Here is a 23,764-nt window from a genome sequence, read left to right on the forward strand (position 1 = left end):
GCAACCCTCGGTGAGTCAACAGCGGGTCAAAGGAGTAGCAGAGATGACAGTTGCTCTTTAAAAATTATGATTTAAATCGAGTTGATTTAAATCAAGCCTTTTTACTAGTGATTTAAATCATGATTTAAATTGCGATTTCAATCAACTCGATTTAAATCAAATCCACCCTGTGTACGTTAGTTGCAATAACCGTGTATGCATATATGTAAAGTATTGTAGTTTTAAAAATGAAAATAAACTTTATTTAAAAAAAAAAAAAAGAAAAACCTTAGCCGCGCAGTTCTTAAGGGATATCCAGCTTCCCCGTAAACTTGAGCTGGTCGGAAAGTTGCAAAATGGGATCATGTGACTCTGGGACATCTGCGACCTTCGTAAGTGCGAGTCACTTCTCAAGCATCCCAATGCAAATCGCGCAACCATGGGGACGCCGCGAGGGTCATAAGTGTGGAAAAATGGTCCTACGTCACTTTTTTCAGTGCCCTTGTAACTTTGAAGGGGTTGATCTGTCCCCGTCCACACACACACACAAACACAGCCAGCCGAGGGTTAAGGAAACACTTTGGAACGCACCCAGTTTCTTTATCTCCAACTTGGCAGCGATAGACACACCGTCTGCCAAGTGCCTTTATTTTCACAGAAAAACAGAAAGACAAATACTCAGCTTCCAAATGTCCGACAACAATAAATCTTTCTCTCCGCAGTTCCGAACGAGGCTTTAGTGACTATCCAAGGTTAGTTTTGTTCGTCACAAGGATCACTGACCACCACCCTCTATTATATAGTCTCTGGGGTGTGGTCCAGTGACTCAGTTCTAATCCCTAGCACGCCTCCTGAGCTGCTGCAATCGTTTATCACGCCTTCGGAGGCCTGCGTCCAGGAATGATGTTTCTCCGTCACTCTGATCCGAGCCACCTGTCTCCCTGCTAATCTCCTCTCCCTCGACCGGCACCTGGGACAGTGCCAGAGGGGAGGGGCCTGGAGAGGGAGGCCTGGCTGACTCCTCTTCCTCATGCTCGGAGCTTTCTTCCTTCGATGGGACAGGCTCAGAGGGCGGGGCCACAACGGGTCTCTAAACGAACCGTTGTAAGTTGAGGACTACCTGTATTGGGGGGGCAGATTTAACCCTTTGCTGCCTGTTCTTCTATCCTATCAGGCAACGGCTCAGCTGAAGGAAGTATTGAAGCAGCCGGCAGCCCTTTCCCATCTCTGCCATGTCATGACACATTCACAAGATCCTCAGGTAAGTCACAACTAGCTCTGCCAGGTGAGAGGGGTCTCAAACTCAAGCTTGGTTTTAAACAGGGGTGGACTGCTGGGGGTTCGCAAGGGTTCGGGAGAACCTCTAGCTAAGACTCTTTTTTTTAAAAAAAATAGTTTTTATTAGGTATTTTACATTTTAAAATCAAAAACACAATAACAAAAGAAATACAAAAAGGGGAAAAAAAAGAACATACGCATACCTCAAACGCTAAAATACAAAACTAACACCATTTATTTTTCTTCTGCCAATTAAACTGATCCATTTGGGGGTACACTGGTATAATTTTAAATTGTTTTTTAATTGGGTTACTGATTTTAATTTTGTATTGTATTGTGATTTGTATTGAAGTTGTCATTTTGTAAGCCGCCTTGAGTCCCTAGGGAGAAAGGCGGCATATAAATCGCAATAAATAAATAAATAAATAAATAAAATAAATATTTACAATTTTACAACTTTCCGCATCGGCGTTTGTCTTTACGGTTAAATTCCATCTTCCGAAACCTTCTCTTATTTTTGTACGCCCATAATTTAACATTTTTTGTGAGCAGGATTGTTACATCTATTTATATCCAGTGTATGAATGCCGAATTTCAGTTTATATTCTTATTTTTTAAATTTGATTTCTATTTTCTAACCAGGTGTAAAACCTGCTCCACACTTTGTAATAGTCCGAGTCATCTCTTTCTTTGATCGCCATTATTAATTTATCCATTTCGGCGCATTCGAGTAAGGCTTGGAGATTTATTTATTTATTTATTATTCAAATTTCTATACCGCCCTTCTCCTTTCGGACTCAGGGCGGTGAGATGATTGGTCCCCTCCCATAAGCCATAAAAGAGAAGCGAATAGGACGTGAGCTTTTGCAGGAAGCAATTAGTTCATCCAGCCGAATCAAGAGTTGAAACTTCTGTTTGTGACTCTGTGCCAAGTTTGGCCTTGCCCTGCGTCTGGAAATTAGCTCTTTGGCAGCGTTCCACGGGAGATAGGTGGCTGTTGATAACCTTCCTCTGAACGACTTTATCAAGACTTGCGGACTGTAAATGAAAGCAATTTACAGCCATAGGAATTAAAGAGGTTTGCCGCGACTAAGTTTGTGCTGTTTTAATTTCTAAGGAAGCTTAGAACAGCTTGGGCTTATTTCTACATTCAGCTGTGCGCAGTGTGGCTTTTTCCCTGCCAAAGCCCCTCCTTTTTTTTAATTCTCAAAAATCTGCTGGTTTGGTCCTTTCCCCTCCGCAGCCTTACCGTTCTCTCTCTCCTTCCTCCTTTCTTAGATCCAACAGTTCGCCGCCGTGCTGCTCAGACGGCGGCTGAGCAAACACTGGAAGAAAATTGGCGCAGCAGATCAAGATATGTAAGTCCAGAAAAGAACAATCCGCTATTATGAATTGTAATGAATTATGATTTATCGCACGGCCAGCCAGAGGTTGAGACCGGATATGTGTTCTGTCCCGGCTATGGACCCTAAAGAACGCAGCACACACAAAGTCTGTACAAACCTTAGTTTACGAAATTAAATCAGTCTTTTTCAAACAAAGGCTGTTAATTAACTTTCTTGACAGCCTACAAGAATCCAAAGAATAAATAATTGTAATCTTACTAGGATTGGCAGAAAGCCCAGAAGCAATTTGCAGGAAAACTGATAAGAGAACTAAGATCGAGGCGTGAAGGAGAGTGAACGAAGTTGTTCCCTGCAAATTGCCTCAGTCGTCATCCTTCCTTAAATAGGCTAAGGGAGTGGCCAATTAGCCCCAAGCCTTACTCTCGAGGAGACCTCCTCCTGAGGAGCCACTCCTGCCTTTTGGCAGCTCTGCGCGCCCGGGCATCGAGAAGAGGCTCCTCCTCTTCTTCCTCTTCACTTTTAGGAGCTTCTGGAGGTTCTGAAGGCCCTGGCTGAATCCCCGCCTCTGGCACCACATCTTCTCCAGCCTCCTCACTGTCTGACTTGAGTGCCAGCTGCACAGGCTGCTGGCGCAGCACCACACCAGCCTCCTCGCTGTCGGAATCAGCTACTAGTTGCACAGGCCGCTGACAGGCCACAACAATATGGCCTTCTTGACCTCCTATCCCAGGGGGTGTCTGTAGCCCAGGCCTGCGGGCCAGATCCGGCCGACAGGATGCTTAAATCTTGCCCTGGAAACAGGGCGCTTAGCTAAGGACTGGCCCATGATACCTCTGCCGGCGAAAACCCTCCTGAGCTCTGTTTTCGCTGGCAGAGGGTTGCAGGAGGCTGTCACAGCCGAAAACGGAACTTGGGAGCCCGTTTTCGCTGGCAGAGCGCTCGGGCCACCACAGACCCAAAGGGGTTCAGCAATGTGACTTACTAAGCTAAGAGGGTGTATTTTTATTTCAGAATTAAAACCTCCCCCCCCAAATCTTGTCTCTTTCAGGCTGAAGTCCTTGGTGCTAAACAGCTTCCAACAGCAGACAGAGTGAGTACTCCTGCTCGGGGAGGCTCTTGTGGGAGGGGGGGGGGCTGTTAGTTCCCCCATCTCTCTCTCTCTCTCCCCCCCCCCCCGGCCTCTCCTCCCCCAAAGATAAACCGTCTTTTCCAGCCATAAAGCCTCCCTGGGCTTAGCCCAGCTGGCAGCCGTCATCCTGAAGAACGAGACCTTGGAGAAATGGCCCCAGATGCTTCAGAGCATTCAGCACGGGGCCCGCTCCCGAGACCCCAACAAGTGCCAGGTGGGTCAGGACGGGGAAGGGAGGGAAGCGTCTCGGGGTCCTCTTTGAATCCCCCATCAGTCCCACACCTCTGTCTGTCTGTCTGTCTACTTACTCTGTCCGTATATCTATCCATCCATCCATCTGTCTATCTGTCTGTCTATCTATCTATCTATCTATTCATCTATCTTCTATCTATCTATCTATCTATCTATCTATCTATCTATCTATCTATCTTCTATCTATCTATCTATCTATCTATCTATCTATCTATCTATCTATCTCTATATTTATATATATATATCTTATCTATCCCTCCCTCCCTCCCTCTCTCTCTCTCTCTTCATCTATCTTCTATCTATCTATCTATCTATCTATCTATCTATCTATCTATCTCTATATTTATATTTATATATATATATATATGTATCTCTTATCTATCCCTCCCTCCCTCCCTCTCTCTCTCTCTCTCTCTCTCTTCATCTATCTTCTATCTATCTATCTATCTATCTCTATATTTATATTTATATATATATATATGTATCTCTTATCTATCCCTCCCTCCCTCCCTCTCTCTCTCTCTCTCTCTCTCTCTCTCTATCTATCTATCTATTCATCTATCTATCTATCTATCTATCTATCTATCTATCCTACCATCTACCTACCTATCATCTATGTATTCTCTCTCTCTCTCTAATCTATCTCTATCCATCCATATCAATATCTATCTATCTATCTATCTATCTATCTATCTCTATATTTATATTTATATATATATATATATATATATATATATATATATATATATCTTATCTATCCCTCCCTCCCTCCATCTATATCTGTCTATCTAATCTATCTATCTATCTATCTATCTATCTATCTATCTATCTATCTATTCATCTATCTTCTATCAATCTATCTATATCTATATCTATATTTATATTTATAAACTATTTTTAGAATAGTTTGTAATTTATATTTATATATCTATCTCTTATCTATCTATCTATCTATCTATCTATCTATCTATCTATCTATCTATCTATATCTATATATTTATATATCTATCTCTTATCTATCCCTCCCTCCCTTCCTCCCGTCTATCTCTCTGTCTCTCTCTTTCTCCCTCCCTCCCTCTCTCTCCCTCCCTCCCTCTCTCCTTCTATCAATCTATCCATCTATCTATCTGTCTATTCATCTATCACCTATCAATCATCTATATCTATATTTATTATATATCTATCTCTTTATCTATCCCTCCCTCCCTCCCTCCATCTATATCTTTATTTATATATCTATCTCTTATCTATCCCTCCCTCCCTCCTTCCATCTATCTATCTATTCATCTATCTTCTATCAATCTTCTTTCTTTCTTTCTTTCTTTCTTTCTTTCTTTCTTTCTTTCTTTCATTCATTCATTCATTTCCCACCTTCATTATTTTTACAAACAGCTCAAGGCGGCAAACATACCTAACGATACTCCGTCCTCCTTATTTTTTCCCACAACAACAACAACCCTGTGAGGTGGGTTGGGCTAAGAAAGAGGGACGGGCCCAAAATCACCTAGCCGGCTTTCGTGCCTAAGGCAGAACTAGAACTCACCCATCTCTTGGTGATTGGTCCAGAATCGCCCAGTCAGTTTTCACATCTAAGGTGGGACTAGAACTCCCTGTCCCCTGGTGATTGGCCCAAAGTCACCCAGCTGCCTTTCATGCCTAAGGTAGTACTAGAACTCCCCGTCTCCTGGTGATTGGCCCAAAATCACCTAGCCGGCTTTCATGCCTAAGGCAGAACTAGAACTCACCCATCTCTTGGTGATTGGCCCAGAATCGCCCAATCAGTTTTCACATCTAAGACAGTACTAGAACTCCCTGTCCCCTGGTGATTGGCCCAAAGTCACCCAGCTGCCTTTCATGCCTAAGGCAGAACTAGAATTCCCTGTCTCCTGGTGATTGGCCCAAAGTCACCCAGCCGGCTTTCACACCTAAGGCAGGACTAGAACTCCCAACTTCCTGGCTTCTAGCCAGGCGCTTTAACCACTAGAACAATCCGTCTCTCAAACCCCCCCCCCCCCCTTTGTGGTTCGCAGATGGCATTGCTGCTGCTGCAGTCCGCCTTGGATCTGGACCCAGACCAGTTCGCTCCCTACTACAAGGACCTCCTGCGCCTCTTCCATCAGACGCTCAACAACCGGAGTCAGCCGGCCGTCCTCTACTACTCCCTCCGGAGCTTGAGTGCCGTGGTTGGCGGGCTGAGCTCCGACGAAGTGGTGGGTAGCCCCTCCTCTTCCTCTTTCGTCCTACCTCTCCTCTTTTTCTTCCTCCTGTTATTGAGGCCGAAGCCTTCGAAGGACGTTGCTGGTAGAAAGTACCTCAAAGGGTCAGGGGAACTCTCTGCCACCAGATACAGGTTCATCTGCGCCCCTCTCAATGCTCCTGTGAACCTTCCCCCCTCCCTCCCGGCTGGATTGGCAGTGGCTGCTGGTCTAAAGATCCATTCAGTCTTCTCCTCTGGACTACACAATGCCCTTTTTGGGGGGAAAATAATCTTTTTTTGAAACTGGATCTCTGGCGGATCGATTTTAGTGGATCAGTTGTATGCTTTAATTTGAATGGTGCGGTGACCCGGAAGTGGAGCTCTCGCCTCACAATCAGGAGGCTGTGAATTCGATCTTAAGGTAGAGGCAGATATTTTTCTCTCTCTGGGCATGTTGAGAATTTATCTGCTGAATATATGTAACTCCGTATTTGCAACAGGAAAGGCATCCGGCCAGTAAACATTCAGCTCCATTCAGTTGCCCAGACTCCACCCCGCAAGTCATTAAAAGACGATGATGATAATGCATCATATGCTTTAAATTTATCGATTGGCAAAATAAGGCGCTTAAAATCAAAATCCCTTTGAATCTCATGTTTTTAATGGTCGCCTCCAGAGCTGACTGGGGAATTCTGGGAGATGAAGTCCACTCGTCTTAAAATGGCCGAAGTTGAGAATTGGATTTAATTTTTAAGTGTAATCAAATCATCGTTTTCTCCCTTTGGATGTCGGTTCTCCTCCTTTTTTTTTCCAGACTCTGATGTCTTCCATGATGCCCAAAGTGATAGCAGCCATCCGGGAACTCATTCACGTGAACGAGGTGCGGTTTTTGTGTGCGCACACGTGTAAAATGCTTGCTTTTAGCCGACATAATGGCTGGGGAATTCTGGGAGTTGAAGTCCACCCATCTTAAAATGGCTGAAGTTGAGAAACATTGATATTAAGGGAAACTTCCTCCTGGCTTCCCATGAATGGGTCTACAGGTAGTCCTCGGCTTACGACCACAACTGATCCCAACATTTCCCTTGCTCAGCCACGCAGTTAAGTGAGCTTTGCTCCATTTTACGACCGTCCTTTGCCACCGTTGCTAAGTGAGACATTTGTGAGGCGAGTTTTGCCCCGTCTTACGACCTTTCTTGCCACCGTCGTTAAGTGAATCAACACAGTTGTTAAGTGAGTAACAGTTGTTAGGTGAATCCGGCTTTTCCCCCATTGACTTGTCCTTGTCAGAAGGTCGCAAAAAGGACCCCGGGACAATGCAACCGTCATAAATACGAGTCAGTTGCCAGGGGCGTCTGAATTTTGATCACACTGGGGGATGCCTCAATGGTCATAAGTGTGAAAAACGGCCCTCGGTCACTTTTTCCAGCGCCGCCCTCACTTCGTCACTAAATGAACTGTCGTAAAGCGAGGAGCGCCTCTATGTGGGATTTCTCTCTTCTGCCCTAACCCCGTCTCCCTCCTCCTTAAATCTTAATTTCTCTCTGGCTAAAGGGATTTCTTAATTATCTTGGATCGCCCCGAATTTTCAGGCAAACGTCGCCGCAGGACGTAACCCTTCCTGCCAACTCTGCCGAGCTGGTTCTGCGTCCCCAGTGCCAGCCTGCCTCTCTGGGCCCCCCCCAGGGGTCGAAATGCCAATTTTGAGCAGTGGATCGACCTGGTTGAGGGATCCTAGCTGCGGATGGGAGAATACAGCTGGCCTTCTCCAGCCTGCCCCCATCCCGCCCGTCCCGATGGGTTAGGGGGGCTTTAGTTGACCCCGCTGGCTTAGGGAGTCTTGGGGCTCGTTGCCCCATCCAGAGGGTGCCAGTTTGGAGAGGGTTGCTGGTCTCTTCTGCATTCATCTAATCTAGGAGTGGAGAAAGATAGGCCCTCTCAGGCCTTGTGGACTTCAACTCCCAGAATTCCTGAGCCAGCCATTCTGGGAGTTGAAGTCCACACGTCCTGAAAGGCTGGCTCAGGAATTCTGGGAGTTGAAGTCCACACGTCCTGAAAAGCTGGCTCAGGAATTCTGGGAGTTGAAGTCCATACGTCCTGAAAGCCTGGCTCGGGAATTCTGGGAGTTGAAATCCACACGTCCTGAAAGGCTGGCTAGGGAATTCTGGGAGTTGAAGTCCACACGTCCTGAAAAGCTGGCTCAGGAATTCTGGGATTTGAAGTCCACACGTCCTGAAAAGCTGGCTCAGGAATTGTGGGAGTTGAAGTCCACACGTCTTGAAAAGCTGGCTCAGGAATTGTGGGAGTTGAAGTCCACACGTCCTGAAAGGCTGGCTCAGGAATTCTGGGATTTGAAGTCCACACGTCCTGAAAGGCTGGCTAGGGAATTCTGGGAGTTGAAGTCCATACATCCTGAAAGACTGGCTCAGGAATTCTGGGATTTGAAGTCCACACGTCCTGAAAGGCTGGCTAGGGAATTCTGGGAGTTGAAGTCCACATGCCCTGAAAGGCTGGCTCAGGAATTCTGGGTATTGAAGTCCACACGTCCTGAAAGGCTGGCTCAAGAATTCTGGGAGTTGAAGTCCACACGTCCTGAAAGGCTGGCTAGGGAATTCTGGGAGTTGAAGTCCACACGTCCTGAAAAGCTGGCTCAGGAATTCTGGGAGTTGAAGTCCACGGGTCCTGAAAGGCTGGCTCAGGAATTCTGGGATTTGAAGTCCACACGTCCTGAAAGGCTGGCTAGGGAATTCTGGGAGTTGAAGTCCATACGTCCTGAAAGGCTGGCTCAGGAATTCTGGGAGTTGAAGTCCACACGTCCTGAAAAGCTGGCTCAGGAATTCTGGGAGTTGAAGTCCACAGGTCCTGAAAGGCTGGTTAGGGAATTCTGGGAGTTGAAGTCCACAGGTCCTGAAAGGCTGGCTCAGGAATTCTGGGATTTGAAGTCCACACTTCCTGAAAGGCTGGCTAGGGAATTCTGGGAGTTGAAGTCCATACGTCCTGAAAGGCTGGCTCAGGAATTCTGGGATTTGAAGTCCACACTTCCTGAAAGGCTGGCTAGGGAATTCTGGGAGTTGAAGTCCACACGTCCTGAAAGGCTGGCTCAGGAATTCTGGGAGTTGAAGTCCGCACGTCCTGAAAGGGCCTATCGTTCTCCACCCCTCATCTAATCCTCAAAATGCAATGTATTGGATGTCCCCCCCCCCCCACCTCCATTTTCTTTTCTAACTTGCCCCCCCCTTTCCCATTTTCCAGGTCCACGCAAGCGAAGCGATGGAGGTTTTTGACGAACTCCTAGAAACCGAAGTTGCCATCGTGGTCCAGCATCTCTCGGAAGTCGTGAACTTCTGCCTGGAGGTGACTGGCATGGGAGGGCTGGCCACACCCCATTCCTGCTACTTGATCCAGCCTCCTGGTGCCCCCTACTGGCCAGGCCTCTTTCCTGCCACCTTCTGCAGCCCCTGGTGCCCCCTGCTGGCCACACTGCTTTCTATCCCCTGCTCTGATCCCCTCGTGCCCCCTGATGGCCACCCCTCTTTCCTGCTATCTTATCTTCTGCAGTTCTTTGAAGCCCCCTGTTGGCCGCGCCTCTTTACTGCAACCTCCAATCCCCCGGCGCCCCCTGCTGGCCTCACCTTTTTCCGGCTAGACTCCATGGACATCCCAAGCTGACCGCACCTCTTTCCTGCCATTTGCTCCAGTACCCCCGATTCCCCCTGCTGGTCATGCCTTTTTCCCCCGAACACTTACTCCACTCCCTGGCACCCCCTGCTGGTCACGCCTTTTTTCTGCCACCTGCTCCACCCTCCTGGCGCCCCCTGCTGGTCACGCCTCTTTTCTGCCACCTGCTCCACTCTCCCGGCGCCCCCTGCTGGTCATGCATCTTTCCTGACACTGCATCCCCTGCCCCCCCCCTTGCTGGCCACGCCTCTTTTCTGCCACCTGCTCCACCCTCCCGGCGCCCCCTGCTGGTCATGCGCCTTTCCTGACACTGCATCTCCTGGCTCCCCCTGCTGGCCACGCCTCTTTCCTGCCACCTGCTCCAGTTCCCGCAAGTTCCCTTAACTGACCACGCCTTTTTCCTAACGCCACCCCCTGGTGCCTCCTGCTGGCCACGCCTGTTTCCTGACACCTCCAATCCCCATGGCGCCCCCTGTTGGCTGGGGACCGATCCGGTCACCCCTGATTCCCTCTTTTTTTCCCCACAGGTGGCCTCCAACCAGCAGCTGAGCGACGGCCTGCGGGTGAAGGCGCTCTCCTGCGTCAGCTCCCTCATCAAGCTGAAGAGCAAGGTCAGGAATGCCGCCTTCCCGACTCACTCCCCCACTTCCGGAACGGCGTCTTGCCCTCTCCTCCTCTGCCACGGAGCGCCCCCCCCATAACTGTCGCCGCCACTTTCTCGCCCCCCCTCTCAGGCCATCCTGAAGCACAAGCTCCTCTCGCCCATCCTGACCGCCCTCTTCCCCATCATGAGCGCGGAGCCTCCCCCCGGACAGATGGACACGGAGGACGAGTTGACCGAGGAGGAGATTGAAGATCACGCGGAAGTCCAGACGCCCAAACACTTCGCGGTCCAGGTCTGGCTTTTTTTGGGGGGGGGGGCGTGGACGGGGACACAGCAATCTCTCCCATTTCAACTCTCCTCACTACCCAGGATGCTCCGGGTTTTGTGGGTTCCGCCTTCTCTCTCCCAGAATCCCCTGTGTTCCTGCCCAGCTGCTTTCTAGGCACCCCGCGACTGGGTCCACAACTCCCAGGATGCCCCCCTCTCCCCTGGTTCATTCCCAGAATCCCTTGCTGCAGGTCCCAGTGGGACTTCTGTCTTAGAGCAGGGATCTCCAAAATTGGCCACTGTAAGACAAGTGGACTTCGATCGGCGGTTTTGTGGAGTGTGATTCAGTGGGTGGACTTCCCACAGCACAATAAACCACAAATCTTGGCTTATTCCCCGCAGAGCTACAATACACTACGCCCAAAACAGAAACGACAGCGGATTATGGTTTAGAGTCAAGTGAGAGCTCTCCAAATTGGCAACTTTAAGACTGCTGGACTTCAATCGGCAGTTTGTGGGGTGTGATTCAACAGGTGGAGTTCCCTCAGCACAATAAACCCCGAATCTTGGCTTCTTCCCAGCAGGGCTATGATACACTATGCCCCAAACAGAGAAACTATAGTAGATTATGGTTTAGTTAGGGTTAAGTGAGGGCTCTCCAAATTTGCAACTTTAATTTCAATCAGTGGTTTGTGGGGTGTGATTCAATAAGTGGAGTTCCTACAGCACAGGAAACCACAAATCTTGGCTTATTCCCAGCAGAGCTGCAGTACAAAACTTTGAAGACTGCTACACTGCAATCGGCAGTTTGTGGAGTGCGATTCAACGGGTGGAGTTTTCCCAGCGCAATAAACCACAAATCTTGGCTTATTCCCAGCAGAGCTATGATTACACCATGCCCAAAACAGAGAATACAGCAGATTATGGTTTAGGGTCACGTGAGAATCTAGAGCAGCGAATCTCCAATCTTGACAAGATTGAGACGGGTGGACTTCAACTCCCAGAATTCTCCAGCCAGCAGAGCTATGCTGGCTGGGGAATTCTGGGAGTTGAAGTCCACCCGTCTTAACCTTCCCAAGTTTGGAGGCACCTGCCCTATAGGATCTGCCATCAAACCTTCGTTTTCCTTCCCCCCCAACAGGTGATTGACATGCTGGCGCTATACCTGCCCCCCGAAAAGCTTTTCCCCCAGCTGGTGAGTAGGAACATTTTTTTGGGACGGTGGGTTTCAAAATGACGACAAAGGGGGTCAGCCAGGCCTTAATAGCACTCCTGTCGGTTTGCCCCCCCCCTCCAGACCCCTCTAATGGAACCAGCGCTTTTGAGCCCCAACCCTTACCACCGGAAGGCCGGCCTCATGTGTTTGGCGGTGCTGGCCGAAGGCTGCGGAGATCACATCCGTAACAAGTACGTAACCCGGTCAGTTTGCGATCAGGCCCTGTGTTCCAATCACAGGCAGAGTGTTGTGGCTCCGTTGCCTGAGCCTGGGCTATCGACAGATGCAGACTCTGAGAGTGAGGGAGAGGAGTTGGCAAGGCCTCCCTCTCCAGGATCCTCCTCTCTGGCAATGCCTCCGGAGGACACCGAAGGCCAAACGATAGGCTCAGAGCCAAGCACGTCCCCTCAGCCACAGGTGGACAGCGACGAAGGAGATAAGTGCTGGCTGGACCCTCGGCAGAGGCGCAGGGAGAAGCGTGCGCAGCAGAGGGGAAGGCGTGCCAGAGATTAGCTGAGTCACTGGACCACACCCCACAGGGTATAAATGTGGGTGCGGTGGCTGATTCAGTTTGTGACGAGCAAAAACTAGAAATAATCCATGATCTCTGCGTTACTGGACTTTGCCTGCTTTATCGGACTGCATTTGGATTAATCCTTGTATTGTTGAAAACTCTCCCTGTTTTATCGGAATGCTGGCAGTCTAATCTTTGTTTTGTGTGAGTAAAGTCTGAATTGGCAGCTAGCCACTGGGTTGCTGCCAGCTTTATTTTCAAAGAATTTTGTGGTGTGGCTTATTAACTCCGGGCCGTCTGTGGGGGTGCGTGAGTGGAACGGGGACAGAACACAGTCCTCGACTTAACGGCTATAAGGGAGATCACAGCCGTAAATCGTAACCCCAACCCGATTTTGGCTCGGGGGTTCTCTTGAGATGCTCTGGTCTCCTTCATATATGTCCATCTCTCCACAGACATCTTCAGCCCATGCTCCAGGTGGTGTGCCGAGCATTGACGGACGACAGCCAGGTAGTACGCAATGCGGCACTGTTCGCCTTGGGCCAGTTCTCCGAGAATCTGCAGGTGAGGTGAAAGGAGAAAGCAGTTTATCATTTGAATAATGACTACTTATTAAATTAAAAGTTAAGCTATTATTAAATATCCATGGAGATTCTCGGTCATCCAGGTGGCCTAGAGGTGGAGCTCTCGCCTTCACAATCAGGAGGCTATGAGTTCGATCCTAGGTAGAGGCAGATATTTCTTTCTCTCTCTCTCTCTCTCTCTCTGGGTACGTTGAGAATATATCTGCTGCAAACTCCGCATTGGCGAACAGGAAAGGCATCCGGCCAGTAAACACTCTGCTCTGTTCGGTTGCTCAGACTCCACCCCGCAAGGGATTAAGGAGTCATTAAACAAATAAACAAACAAACAAAATTTCTCAGTCATCATCCAGGTCATGGTTGTCCCAAAGATGCTTTTTTCAAGAGGCATCTGGTTTTTCCTTGAAGACATTTTGCTTCTCCTCCAAGAAGCTTCTTCAGCTCTGACTGGGTGATGGAGGACGGAAGGATTTAATACTCCTTGGAGACATCTGGTCATTTGCATCCTTTTTTAGAGAGTCGTTCAGGCGGTCTATGCAGTCCAGTGCAGGGAGCCTTGTGCAGATCTGGACATTGGGGAAACAAAACAACCACTTCACAACCGCAGGGCACGACATAGAAGAAACCCATCAGGATTTATTTCAGCCGTCCATCTGCATTTAAAAGACAAAGGCCACTCTTTCCTCACAATCGTTCCTCACAATCCAGTCAGAGGTGAAGAAGCTTCTTGGATGAGAAGCGAAACGTCTTCAAAGAAAAACCAGAAAGTCCAGTTTGCCTCTTGAAAAAAACCACTTTTGGGACTAGTATTAAATAATGTTTCTCTTTATGCCCTCCAAGTTCGAAGCTCCCGTTTGCAGGCAGATGCATCCTGTGCTTCACGTCTCCCTGCAATCCAAAGTTTGAATCCCGTTATTAAGAAAGAAAAATTTTACCTCGGTCACAAAACCAATCCGTTGGGTTTTTATTTAATATATTTATCTCTCAGATTTCAGGGTTGCCTGATTCCAAAAATGGACTTTTGGTGGCTTCAAATTTTTTTAAAAAACCCCACACAGGTCATCCTCGACTTGAAACATTCATTTAATGACCGAAGTTACGACAGCCCTGAAAAAAGTGATAACCAGTCCTCGCAAATAATTAAATTAAATTAAAAGATTAAATTACATTATTAAATTTCACTAAGTTATTAAATTAAATTAAATAATTAAATTAAATTAAATTAAATTAAATTAAATTAAATAATTAAATTAAATTAAATTAAATTAAATTAAATTAAATAATTAAATTAAATTAAATTAAATTAAATTAAATTAAATAATTAAATTAAATTAAATTAAAGTAAATTAAGAAATATTCACCTCAGTCGCAAAACCAATTCATGGACTTTTTATTTAATTTATTTAATTAATTAATTTATTTAATATATTTATTTCTCAGATTTCAGGGCTGCCTGATTCCAAAAATAGACTTTTCATTGGCTTCACATTTTTTAAAAATGAAAAAAATCCACACAGGTCATTATCGACTTGGAAACATTCATTTAATGACCGAAGTTACGACAGCCCTGAAAAAAGGGACGACCGGTCCTCGCACTTACGACCGGTGCAACATCTTCACACTTTACAGGATCAAAATTTGGGTGAACGAGTTCCCGAGTTCCCAGTTTGTGATTCTGCGACCGCGGGAAAGCTGCGACGGTCATAAAACCGAGGACCGGTCTTCAGTCCCTTTTTTTTTGGCCCCGTAATTTCAAACGGCCGTTAAAGAAAGGACTGTTAAAGCGAGGACCGCTCGCCCTATAAAATCCATGCTTTAGTTTTTATCGAGTTGCTAAATTTTGTCCTCTTTTTTTTTTTTAATCTTTCCTAACCGTAGCCGGACATCGCTCGTTTTTCGGATGAAATTATGCCCCTCCTGCTGCGCTACCTGGAGGGGGTCCAGCTGGCCCACACGACCCACCTGGCCAAGGCCTACTACGCTCTGGAGAACTTTGTGGAGAATCTGGGTGAGACTCCCAAAACTTAGTTTTCCAAATAAATCAGTTTTCTGGCCTGCATAAGTAGTCCTCGATTTACGACCATCATTGAGCCTGGAATTGTGTTCATTAAGCGAGTGTTTGTGTGACCAATCCGATTTTATGACACTTTTTTTTTTGCAATGGTCATTAAGCGAACGGTCGTACATTGAGAACCACCTAAAAGGTTTTAGCATAAGCCCTCAAGCTGTGTTCTTCTACTGCAGGAAATTTAAGAGGGGAGGACTTCAACTCCCAGAATTCTTTTATGCGGACTAAGGAATTCTGGGAGTTGAAGTCCGCCTCTCTTAAAGCGACCCACGTCGAGAAACACAATAAAATGTGGCTCTGAACTGTACAGGTGGTCCTCGGCTTAATGACCACGATTGAGCCCAGAATTTCGGTTGCTAAGGGAGAAATTTGCCCCATTTTACGACTCTTTTGGCCGCGTTGGTGAAGTGAAACGCTGCAGTTTGTTAAATTAGTCCCATGGTCCTTAAGTGAATCTGGCTTCCCTGTTGGCTTTGCTTGTCAGAAGGGGGAATCATGTGACCCCGGGACACTGCGACCGTCGTAAATGTGAGCCCGTTGCCAAGCATCCGAATGTAAATCACGTGACCGTGGGAATGCTCCAGACGGTCATTAAGTGTGAAAAACGGTCATAAAGTCCCTTTTTTCAGTGCTGTTGTAACTTCGAACGGTCACTAAACGGAACGGTTAGAAGTCCAGGACTACCTGTATTGTGACATGATAGCTGAATTATTAACAAATTTCTCTCTGCTCCCAACAGAAGACAAGATTGCGCCCTACTTGCCAGCTCTGATGGAGAGGATGCTCGACACCTTGACCTCCTCCGGAACTCCCCGCACCAAGGAGCTAGCAGTTAGCGCCATCGGAGCCATTGGTAGGCCGATCTCCTGACACACACAGACCCAAATGCGCATACACCCTGAGAGAGGAACTGGCCCACCTTTACGCCTGAGGTGGAACTAGAACTCACCGTCTCCTGGTGATTGGCCCAAAGTCACCCAGCCGGCTTTCATGCCTAAGGCAGGACTAGAACTCCCCATGTCCTGGTGATTGGCCCAAAGTCACTTTCGTGCCTAAGACGGGACTAGAACTCCTCATCTCCTAGTGATTGGCCCAAAGTCATTTTCGTGCCTAAGACGGGACTAGAACTCCCCGTCTCCTGGTGGTTGGCCCAAAGTCACTTTCGTGCCTAAGACGGGACTAGAACTCCCCGTCTCCTGGTGGTTGGCCCAAAGTCACTTTCGTGCCTAAGACGGGACTAGAATTCCCCGTCTCCTGGTGATTGGCTCAAAGTCACTTTCATGCCTAAAACAGGACTAGAACTCCCTGTCTCCTGGTGATTGGCCCCAAGTCACCCAGTCGGCTGTCCTGCTTAAGGCGAGTCTAGAACTCCCAGTCCCCCAGTTTCTAGCCCTGTGCCTTCCTCACTAGACCAAACTGGCTCACAGATCTGTCTATAGCAAGGCAGTATGCACGCCCCAGATTCCTCAGATCCTTTCCGGTGGAATCCGTCCCCTGCTGATCCTCATCCCTTGTGATCTCCAGCCCAGGCTGCCAAGGAATCTCTCCTGCCGTATTTCCAAGCCATCATGGAGCACCTGACCAGTTACATGCTGACCACGCGGGAAGAACTCAGGCCCGTCCAGATACAATCTGTCGGTATGGAAAAACGTTCACAACCCTTACGGCCGTCGTTAAAATGAAACGCATCGGGTACCCGGCCTTTTGGCTTATAAGATTTCCAAAATAACTTAATAATTTTTTTAAAAAGCCCATTTAAGGTCTTCATCGTGCAACTGGAAAAATATTTATGATGAAATAAGAGAAAATACTTGTAGCTCTGGTTTTAGATTTTGGCAGTGGGTTGCTCTCCAAGCTTGGTTCAATTTAATTTTTGAACGTCTCGTTACCACACTAGGTTACATCATCAGGAATTTTTTTTGTCCTATTTCTCATTAATTTATATATATATATATGCTACTTTGTCAATTAAAATCAGTGATGAAATTAAATGTACTTCAGAGCTTCAAAAAATATATGTATGTATGTATGTATGTATGTATGTATGTATGTCTTTGGTTATTCGGGTTTTCTCCCGCGTAAAATTGGAGGTGTCTTGGCAACGTTTCGACGAAGTCTCATTCGTCATCTTCAGGCTGGTGTTTTCGGCTTCGTGCTTCTAGGAGCAATGTGTGTGATCGCAGCTGTTTCTTCCTTTTAATAGATAGATAGATAGATAGATAGATAGATAGATAGATAGATAGATAGATAGATAGATGCTATCTATCTATCTATCTATCTATCTATCTATCTATCTATCTATCTATCTATCTATCTATCTATCTTGGTAAAGAAGACCAGGACAAGAAAATCCATTTAATGATGTTACTTAGTCAGCTAATGAAATGTTCAAAAATTAAAATGAATTAAATTAAATTAAATTAATTGAATTAAATTAAATTGAAACAAGCTTAGAGAGCAAACCACTGCCAAAAAAATAAAATAAAGATTTATTATATTATTTATTAAATAGTTTTATGTGGCCACCCAACTCACAGTCCCTCTGGGCGGCGTACAACGTTTAAAAACAATAGAAAAACCCCAGAATTCCCCATCAAAAAGTGACCGTTTGAAGTTCAAAAAAGAAAATATGACAAGATTGTTTTTCACACTTACGACCGTTGCACTTTATGACGGTTGCAGTGTCCCGGGGTCACATAATCCGACAAAGCAAAGTCAACGGGGAAGCCAGGTTCACTTAACAACCATGTTGCTAACTGAGCCATGGCAGGGATTCACTTAACGACTGTGGCGAGAAAGGTCGTAAAATGAGGCAAAACTCACTTAACAACTGTCTGGCTTAACAAGAGAAATTTTGAGCCCAATTGTAGTCCTTAAGTCGAGGGCTACCTGTCTATACAGATAGTCCTCGAGTTACGGCCATAATGGAACCTGCCCATTATGTGACCGGCCCAATAGTACACCCTTTTTTGCAGTGGTCACTCAGGGAAAGCAGCCGTTGTTAAGCGAACAGCGTTTGGTTTGTTGGCTGGGGAATTCTGGGAGATGAAGTCCACACGGCACAAAATGGCCGCGGCCGAGAAATTTCTGATTTATCCACGCCTCCCTGTTCCGTTTCGCAGAGACAATGGCTATCCTTGCCAACGTCCTGGATAACGACATCTTCCGGCCGCTTTCCGAGAAGTGTTGCCAGCTTGGACTGGACCTCTGCGACAGAGTGGACGACCCAGACTTGCGACGATGCACGTAAGTATGTCAGGGCCGTCCCCGTCACCTGGTGGTGACTTTTCCCCTCTCGTCTCGGGTTCCTTTTGAACCCCAGCCTACCGTATACGGGTGAATTTTCAGTGATGGGAAATTGTCACCATGTTTGAAGGTGCCTTCTGGGCACCCTGAGAATAAACAAAACTCCGTATTGGTGACAGGAAAGGCATCTGGCCATTAAAAAACACTCTGCTGGCTCCATTCAGTTGCCCAGACTCCACTCCGCAAGGGATTATGGGCTTGTTAAAAGGACTCTTTCTCCTCACAAATCTGGGTTGTAAGTAGCTTTGTGGGATCCGCTGTAACTTTGAACGGTCACTAAGCGATCGGTCGTAAGTGGAGGTCGTTAAGTGAATCAGACTGTCATTAAGCAAATTCAGCGTCCCCCATGAGGCTGGAAAGGTTGCGAATGGTGATCACATGACCCCAGGACCTTTGTCCGCTGCGGGGGTGGGGGTGGGAGAATGTTCTCAGTGTACAGGTAGTCCTCGACTTATGGCCACAATCGAGGCCAAACATTCCATCGCTAAGCGAGACATCCGTGAAGTAAATTTTTGCCCTGTTTTACAATCTTCCTCACTACTATTGTTGAGCGAATCACTGTGGTGGTTAAGCAAGTTAACATGGTTGTTAAGTGAATCTGGCTTCGTCAGAAGGTCGCAAAGGGGGATCACATGACCCTCCCCCCCGGAACACTGCGACCGTCATAAATACGAGTCGGTCAGAATTTCGATCACGTGACCACGGGGGGGGGGGAGATGCTGCTGACAGCAGAAGCGTGAAAAACAGTCACGTCACTTTTTAAAGTGCTGTCGTAACTTCGAATAGTCACTGAACAGATCATTGTAAGTCGAGGACGACCTGTAATGTTAATTTTTTTGGGGTTGCCAACGCCCAAAACGAGCCTTTTTTTTTAAGCCAGGATCTTCTGCCGCCTTTTAGGTACAGCCTTTTCAGCTCTCTCGCGAACGTCATGGGGGATTCGATCACCCCGTACCTGCCTCGGATAACGACGCTTCTGATTTATTCCCTCAAATCCACCGAGGGCATCAAGGTGAGACGGCGCCCCCCCTCACCCCCGCCGTGCAGGGCTGGGGGATTCTGGGAGTTGAAGTCCAACCGGTCTTCCAATTAGTCTTTCGAATCGCACTTGAGGTTCAGGGAGCAGTCTTCTTCTTTTTTTTTTTCCAACAAAAGTTTTTATTATTTTATGTTCCAATAACCAAACAATACAAAATGAATTATTATACATCATTTCCCCCCCAACCCCCCCTCCCCAACTCCCCCCACTCGACTTCCCAGAGCAAAAACAGAATATAGCATTTAATAAACATAAGCTAAAATATACTAACTACTCCAGGATTCAAAACTCTCTCACACTCGTTCACTCCCCCTTTAAAAATTCTACTTCAACCTTCCTTTTATAAATTCTCCTATCACATTTCACATTTATAAAGAAAAAAAAATCACTATAATCTTAATTTAAGCATTTTAAAATCTCTCAATACATTAAGAGAACATTCTCCAAAATATGACCTTCAAAACTTTCAAGAAGTGATCCATCAATTTTTAAATTAGCCATCTTTAAACTTCAATACTTTAAAACTACGATAAAGTTCAAAAAGTTATCCAACTTTAGTTAAACCTTTTAACACCATAAAAGAATCTCCCAAATATCACCGATCTTTCTTTCTTTCTATATTTTTTCCCCTGCTTCATACATTAAGAAAACATTCTCCAAAATATAAGTTTCAAAACTTTCAAGAAGTTATCCATTAATTTTTAAATTAGCCATCTTTAAACTTCAATACTTTAAAACTACGATAAAGTTCAAAAAGTTATCCAAATTTAGTTAAACCTTTTAACACCATAAAAGAATCTCCCAAATATAACCAGTCTTTCTTTCTTTTTATATTTTTTCCAGTCCTTCATCAATAATACTTTCTTCTTCAGGATTACTTCTCCCCCTGCTTTTATTTTCAAGAATTTTTTGGTTTGAAATTGTAATTGATGTGTCTTGGGAATTTCGTTCTCTTCTTGGAGTTGTTTCCTTTAAATTTCCTTTAAATTTCTTTAAATTTAAATTTCCTTTAAATTTCGACTCCTGCATTTGTAGTCAATCAGTTCGTTCCTTAAATATCGATTCTGTCTGTAGAGCCAAAACTTGTCAAAATATTTATCAACCTGCAGTAAAGAATGGGAGGGAGCAGTCTTCGGAGCGCTGATGATGTTACCTAGTTGGGTCATAAGACGTCCGCGAGAAAACCAGCTCAGAGAACACCAAGGACCCCACAGTTCCCCCTCCTCCATTCTGCAAACCTTACTCCCTTGTTGCACTGATATTGTTACCTAGTTGGGTCGTGAGACGTCGCGTTGGCGAGAAAACCAGCTCAGGGAGCACCAAGGACCCCACAGTTCTCCTCTTCCATTGTGTAAACCCTTACTCCCTCGTAGCACTGATATTGTTACCTAGTTGGGTCATTAGATGTCTGTGAGAAAACCAGCTCAGAGAGCACCAAAGTTGCCCACCGTCGTCCTCCAGTCTTCAAACCGTAGTCCCTCGGAGTACTGATATTGTTATCTAATTGGGTCTTGAAACGTCCAAATCGGCTCAGAGAGCACCAAGCACCCACAGTTTTACTCCGCAAACCTTTGTAGCACTGATATTATTACCTAGTTGGGTCATGAGATGTCTGCGAGAAAATCAGCTTGGAGAGCAGCAAGGACTCCACAGTTTTCCTCCTCCTCCTCCTCCACTCCACAAACCCTACTCCCTCGTAGCACTGATATTGTTACCTAGTTGAGTCATGAGACGTCCGCGAGAAACCAAATCAGCTCAGAGAGCACCAAGAACCCCACAGTCCTCCTCTTCCTCCTCCATTCCGCAATCCCCCATAGCACTGATATTGTTACCGAGTTGGTTCACGAGACGTCCGCGAGAAAACAAACCAGCTTAGAGACACCCCCCCCAAGGACCCCGCGATTCAACCCTAAGCTACAAATATTCCCTTCTACCCATTGTTTTCATTCTCATTCTGCTTCTAAGTCGCCCAGATTTCCTACATTTGCTACACAATCTTCCTTTTTGTTTTCGTTTTTTTTTAAAACTCGGGTTTTCACTTCTGTCCGCAGGGGAACTGAAATCTTAAGTCTCGGGATCAGTGGTGGGATCCTACCGGTTTAACAACGAAAAATCACCTTCCGCGTTAGTGCTAGGGAAGCGATGGCTAACCTTTTTGCCATTGCGTGCCAAAAGCGGAGGGGCCCCGGGGGGCTGCGCGCGCATGTGCCTACACCCATAATTCAATGCGCCCCATCCCCCCCCATGCATGCCCACGTGACACCCCCCGCGCTTCCCCCGCTTTTGGCACGCAATGGCATGATGGGCCCTGTAGGCCCATTTTTCCCACTCCCCAGGCTCCTGTTCTGTCCCCGTCTCACACACGCACACAAACAGACAGCCGGGGGTTAAATAAACTGGCAGACAACCAATCCTTCTGATAAGACTCTTGGCAGCAACCCAGTAGCTGCTTGCCAAGAACTTTTACTCAATAAACAAAATACCCACAGTCAAGAATTGTCCAGTTCGTAAAATAAATCCAAGGCCGATAATGTTGTTTCCAAAGATGCAATGTGACTTGATAGTAGTTAGTTTTGTCCGTCACAGAGTCTGAATGGCCACCTCACCCCCTTTTATATCCTGTGGGGTGTGGTCCAGTGACTCAGCCTAATCTCTGGCACGCCTTTTCTTCTGTTGCACGCGCTTATCTCTGCGACACTGCTGAGGATCCAGCCAAGACTCATTACCCTCATCACTGTCCACCTGTGGCTGCGTGGACGTGCTTGGCCCTGGCCCTATCTCTTGCCCTTCGGCGGACACCAAAGGCATTGCCAGAGAGGAGGGTCCTGGAGAAGGAGGCCTTGCCAACTCCTCTCCTTCACTCTTGGAGTCCTCTCCTGCCGAGGACACAGGCTCAGGTAATGGAGCCACAACAGCTCCAGAGGCTTTCTAGGAGCCTGGGGAGGGTGAAAACGGCCTTCCCCACCACCCCGGAAGGCCTCCAGAGGCCGGAAATGGCCCGTTTCCTGACTTCCGGTGGGCCCAGAAGGCCCGAAAATCAGCTGGCTGGCATGCGCATGCTTGCTGGAGCTGAGCTAGGGCAACGCTCAGCTGCCCGCTGATATGGCTCCGTGTCCCACAGGTGGCACGAGTGCTATAGGTTCGCCATCACGGCGCTAGGGAATTAAAACAGCTGAGGGGCGGCAATCCGCTCTGCCGTGCTAATCAGCTGCGAAGATATAGGTAAGTAAAGCACAGGGTGGGCAGGCAGGCAGACCCAGCTGATCGTCGGAGCGAACCGGTTTGCTCCCAGCCGATCGTCGAAGCTACCGAACCGGTCCGAACCGGTAGAATCCCACCCCTTCTCGGGATTAATTTTAGCCAGGAAAGATATCAAACCTGATTCGATTCCCAAACCCACCGAGGGGCCTCGTGGATATACGTTGATTCGGGATTCTAACCCACTGGGCTGCTTTGATATTTGACGAAGATAGTGGATCGTCGCTAACCAAAGTCGCTATTGTTTTTTTTTTTTCTCGTAGCCCCCTCTCAATTCGGGAAACTCCTTCCTGTTATTTGACGACGAGGAAGAGGAAGCAGAGGTGGAAGGGGAAGAAACTCTTACCGACGAGGAAGATGAAGAAGACTCGGATGCCTTGGGGTAATTTTCTTCATCCCGGGATGAGGGTTTATTGGGGTCCCATATTTGTTTCGTCCCACAAAAATTGGTTTTGTCCCTCAAATTCGTTTCGTCCTCTGAAAAAAAAGCTGCGCCTTTTTTCGTGGGACGGACAGATGCAGGATAAGGGCACGAGTGCAAGTTTTGTTACCTTCCTTCCCAGTTTCTGAGCTTGTACAGATACTCCTCGACTTAACAACGGTTCCTTTAGTGACTGTTCAAAGTTAACGACGGGGTTGAAAAAAGTGAAATATGAGCATTTTTCACACTTTAATGGGCATCCCCACGGTCCCAAGATCCAAATTCAGACGCTTTGGCAGCAACCGACTCGTCTTTATGACGGTCGCGTGATCCCCCCCCCCCCCTTTTGCGACCTTCTGACGAGCCCAAATCGGTGGGGAAGCCAGATTCACTTCACAACCGTGTTGTTCATTTAACAGCGGCAGCGATTCGCTTAGCAACTTTGTCAAGAAAAGTCGTAAAACAGAGATCAAACTCCCTTAACCAGGGTCACACTTAACCACCGAAATGTCGGGCTTGGCGGTGGTCGTGAAGTCGAGGACGGCCTGTCGCTGGGCGCTATCTTCCTGTTCGGAAAAATGTCCTCAGCATTCATGTGGACTAGAAACATAAAAGTGTTCATGTGGACTAG

At 46.9% G+C, this 23,764-nt stretch overlaps 1 protein-coding gene across 1 annotated transcript in view; it reads left to right on the forward strand.

Annotated features, from left to right (window-relative positions):
- Positions 1–23,764, forward strand: part of IPO4 (importin 4) — a 47,733-nt gene that overhangs the window by 3,476 nt on the left and 20,493 nt on the right. The window contains exons 2-19 of the mRNA XM_070953964.1: positions 1,154–1,240; positions 2,536–2,615; positions 3,652–3,693; positions 3,817–3,946; positions 6,015–6,194; positions 6,996–7,061; positions 9,434–9,535; positions 10,387–10,470; positions 10,594–10,755; positions 11,872–11,925; positions 12,028–12,137; positions 12,916–13,024; positions 14,920–15,049; positions 15,849–15,962; positions 16,634–16,747; positions 18,232–18,355; positions 19,316–19,427; positions 22,976–23,094. Of these exons, the coding sequence (XP_070810065.1) occupies positions 1,154–1,240; positions 2,536–2,615; positions 3,652–3,693; positions 3,817–3,946; positions 6,015–6,194; positions 6,996–7,061; positions 9,434–9,535; positions 10,387–10,470; positions 10,594–10,755; positions 11,872–11,925; positions 12,028–12,137; positions 12,916–13,024; positions 14,920–15,049; positions 15,849–15,962; positions 16,634–16,747; positions 18,232–18,355; positions 19,316–19,427; positions 22,976–23,094 (1,919 nt within the window). The remainder of the gene's footprint in view (positions 1–1,153; positions 1,241–2,535; positions 2,616–3,651; positions 3,694–3,816; positions 3,947–6,014; positions 6,195–6,995; positions 7,062–9,433; positions 9,536–10,386; positions 10,471–10,593; positions 10,756–11,871; positions 11,926–12,027; positions 12,138–12,915; positions 13,025–14,919; positions 15,050–15,848; positions 15,963–16,633; positions 16,748–18,231; positions 18,356–19,315; positions 19,428–22,975; positions 23,095–23,764) is intronic.

The sequence above is a fragment of the Pituophis catenifer genome, unplaced genomic scaffold (assembly GCF_029215685.1).
Source record: "Pituophis catenifer annectens isolate HBS135680 unplaced genomic scaffold, rPitCat1.0.hap2 SCAF_15, whole genome shotgun sequence".
Classification (NCBI taxonomy): Eukaryota; Metazoa; Chordata; class Lepidosauria; order Squamata; family Colubridae; genus Pituophis; species Pituophis catenifer.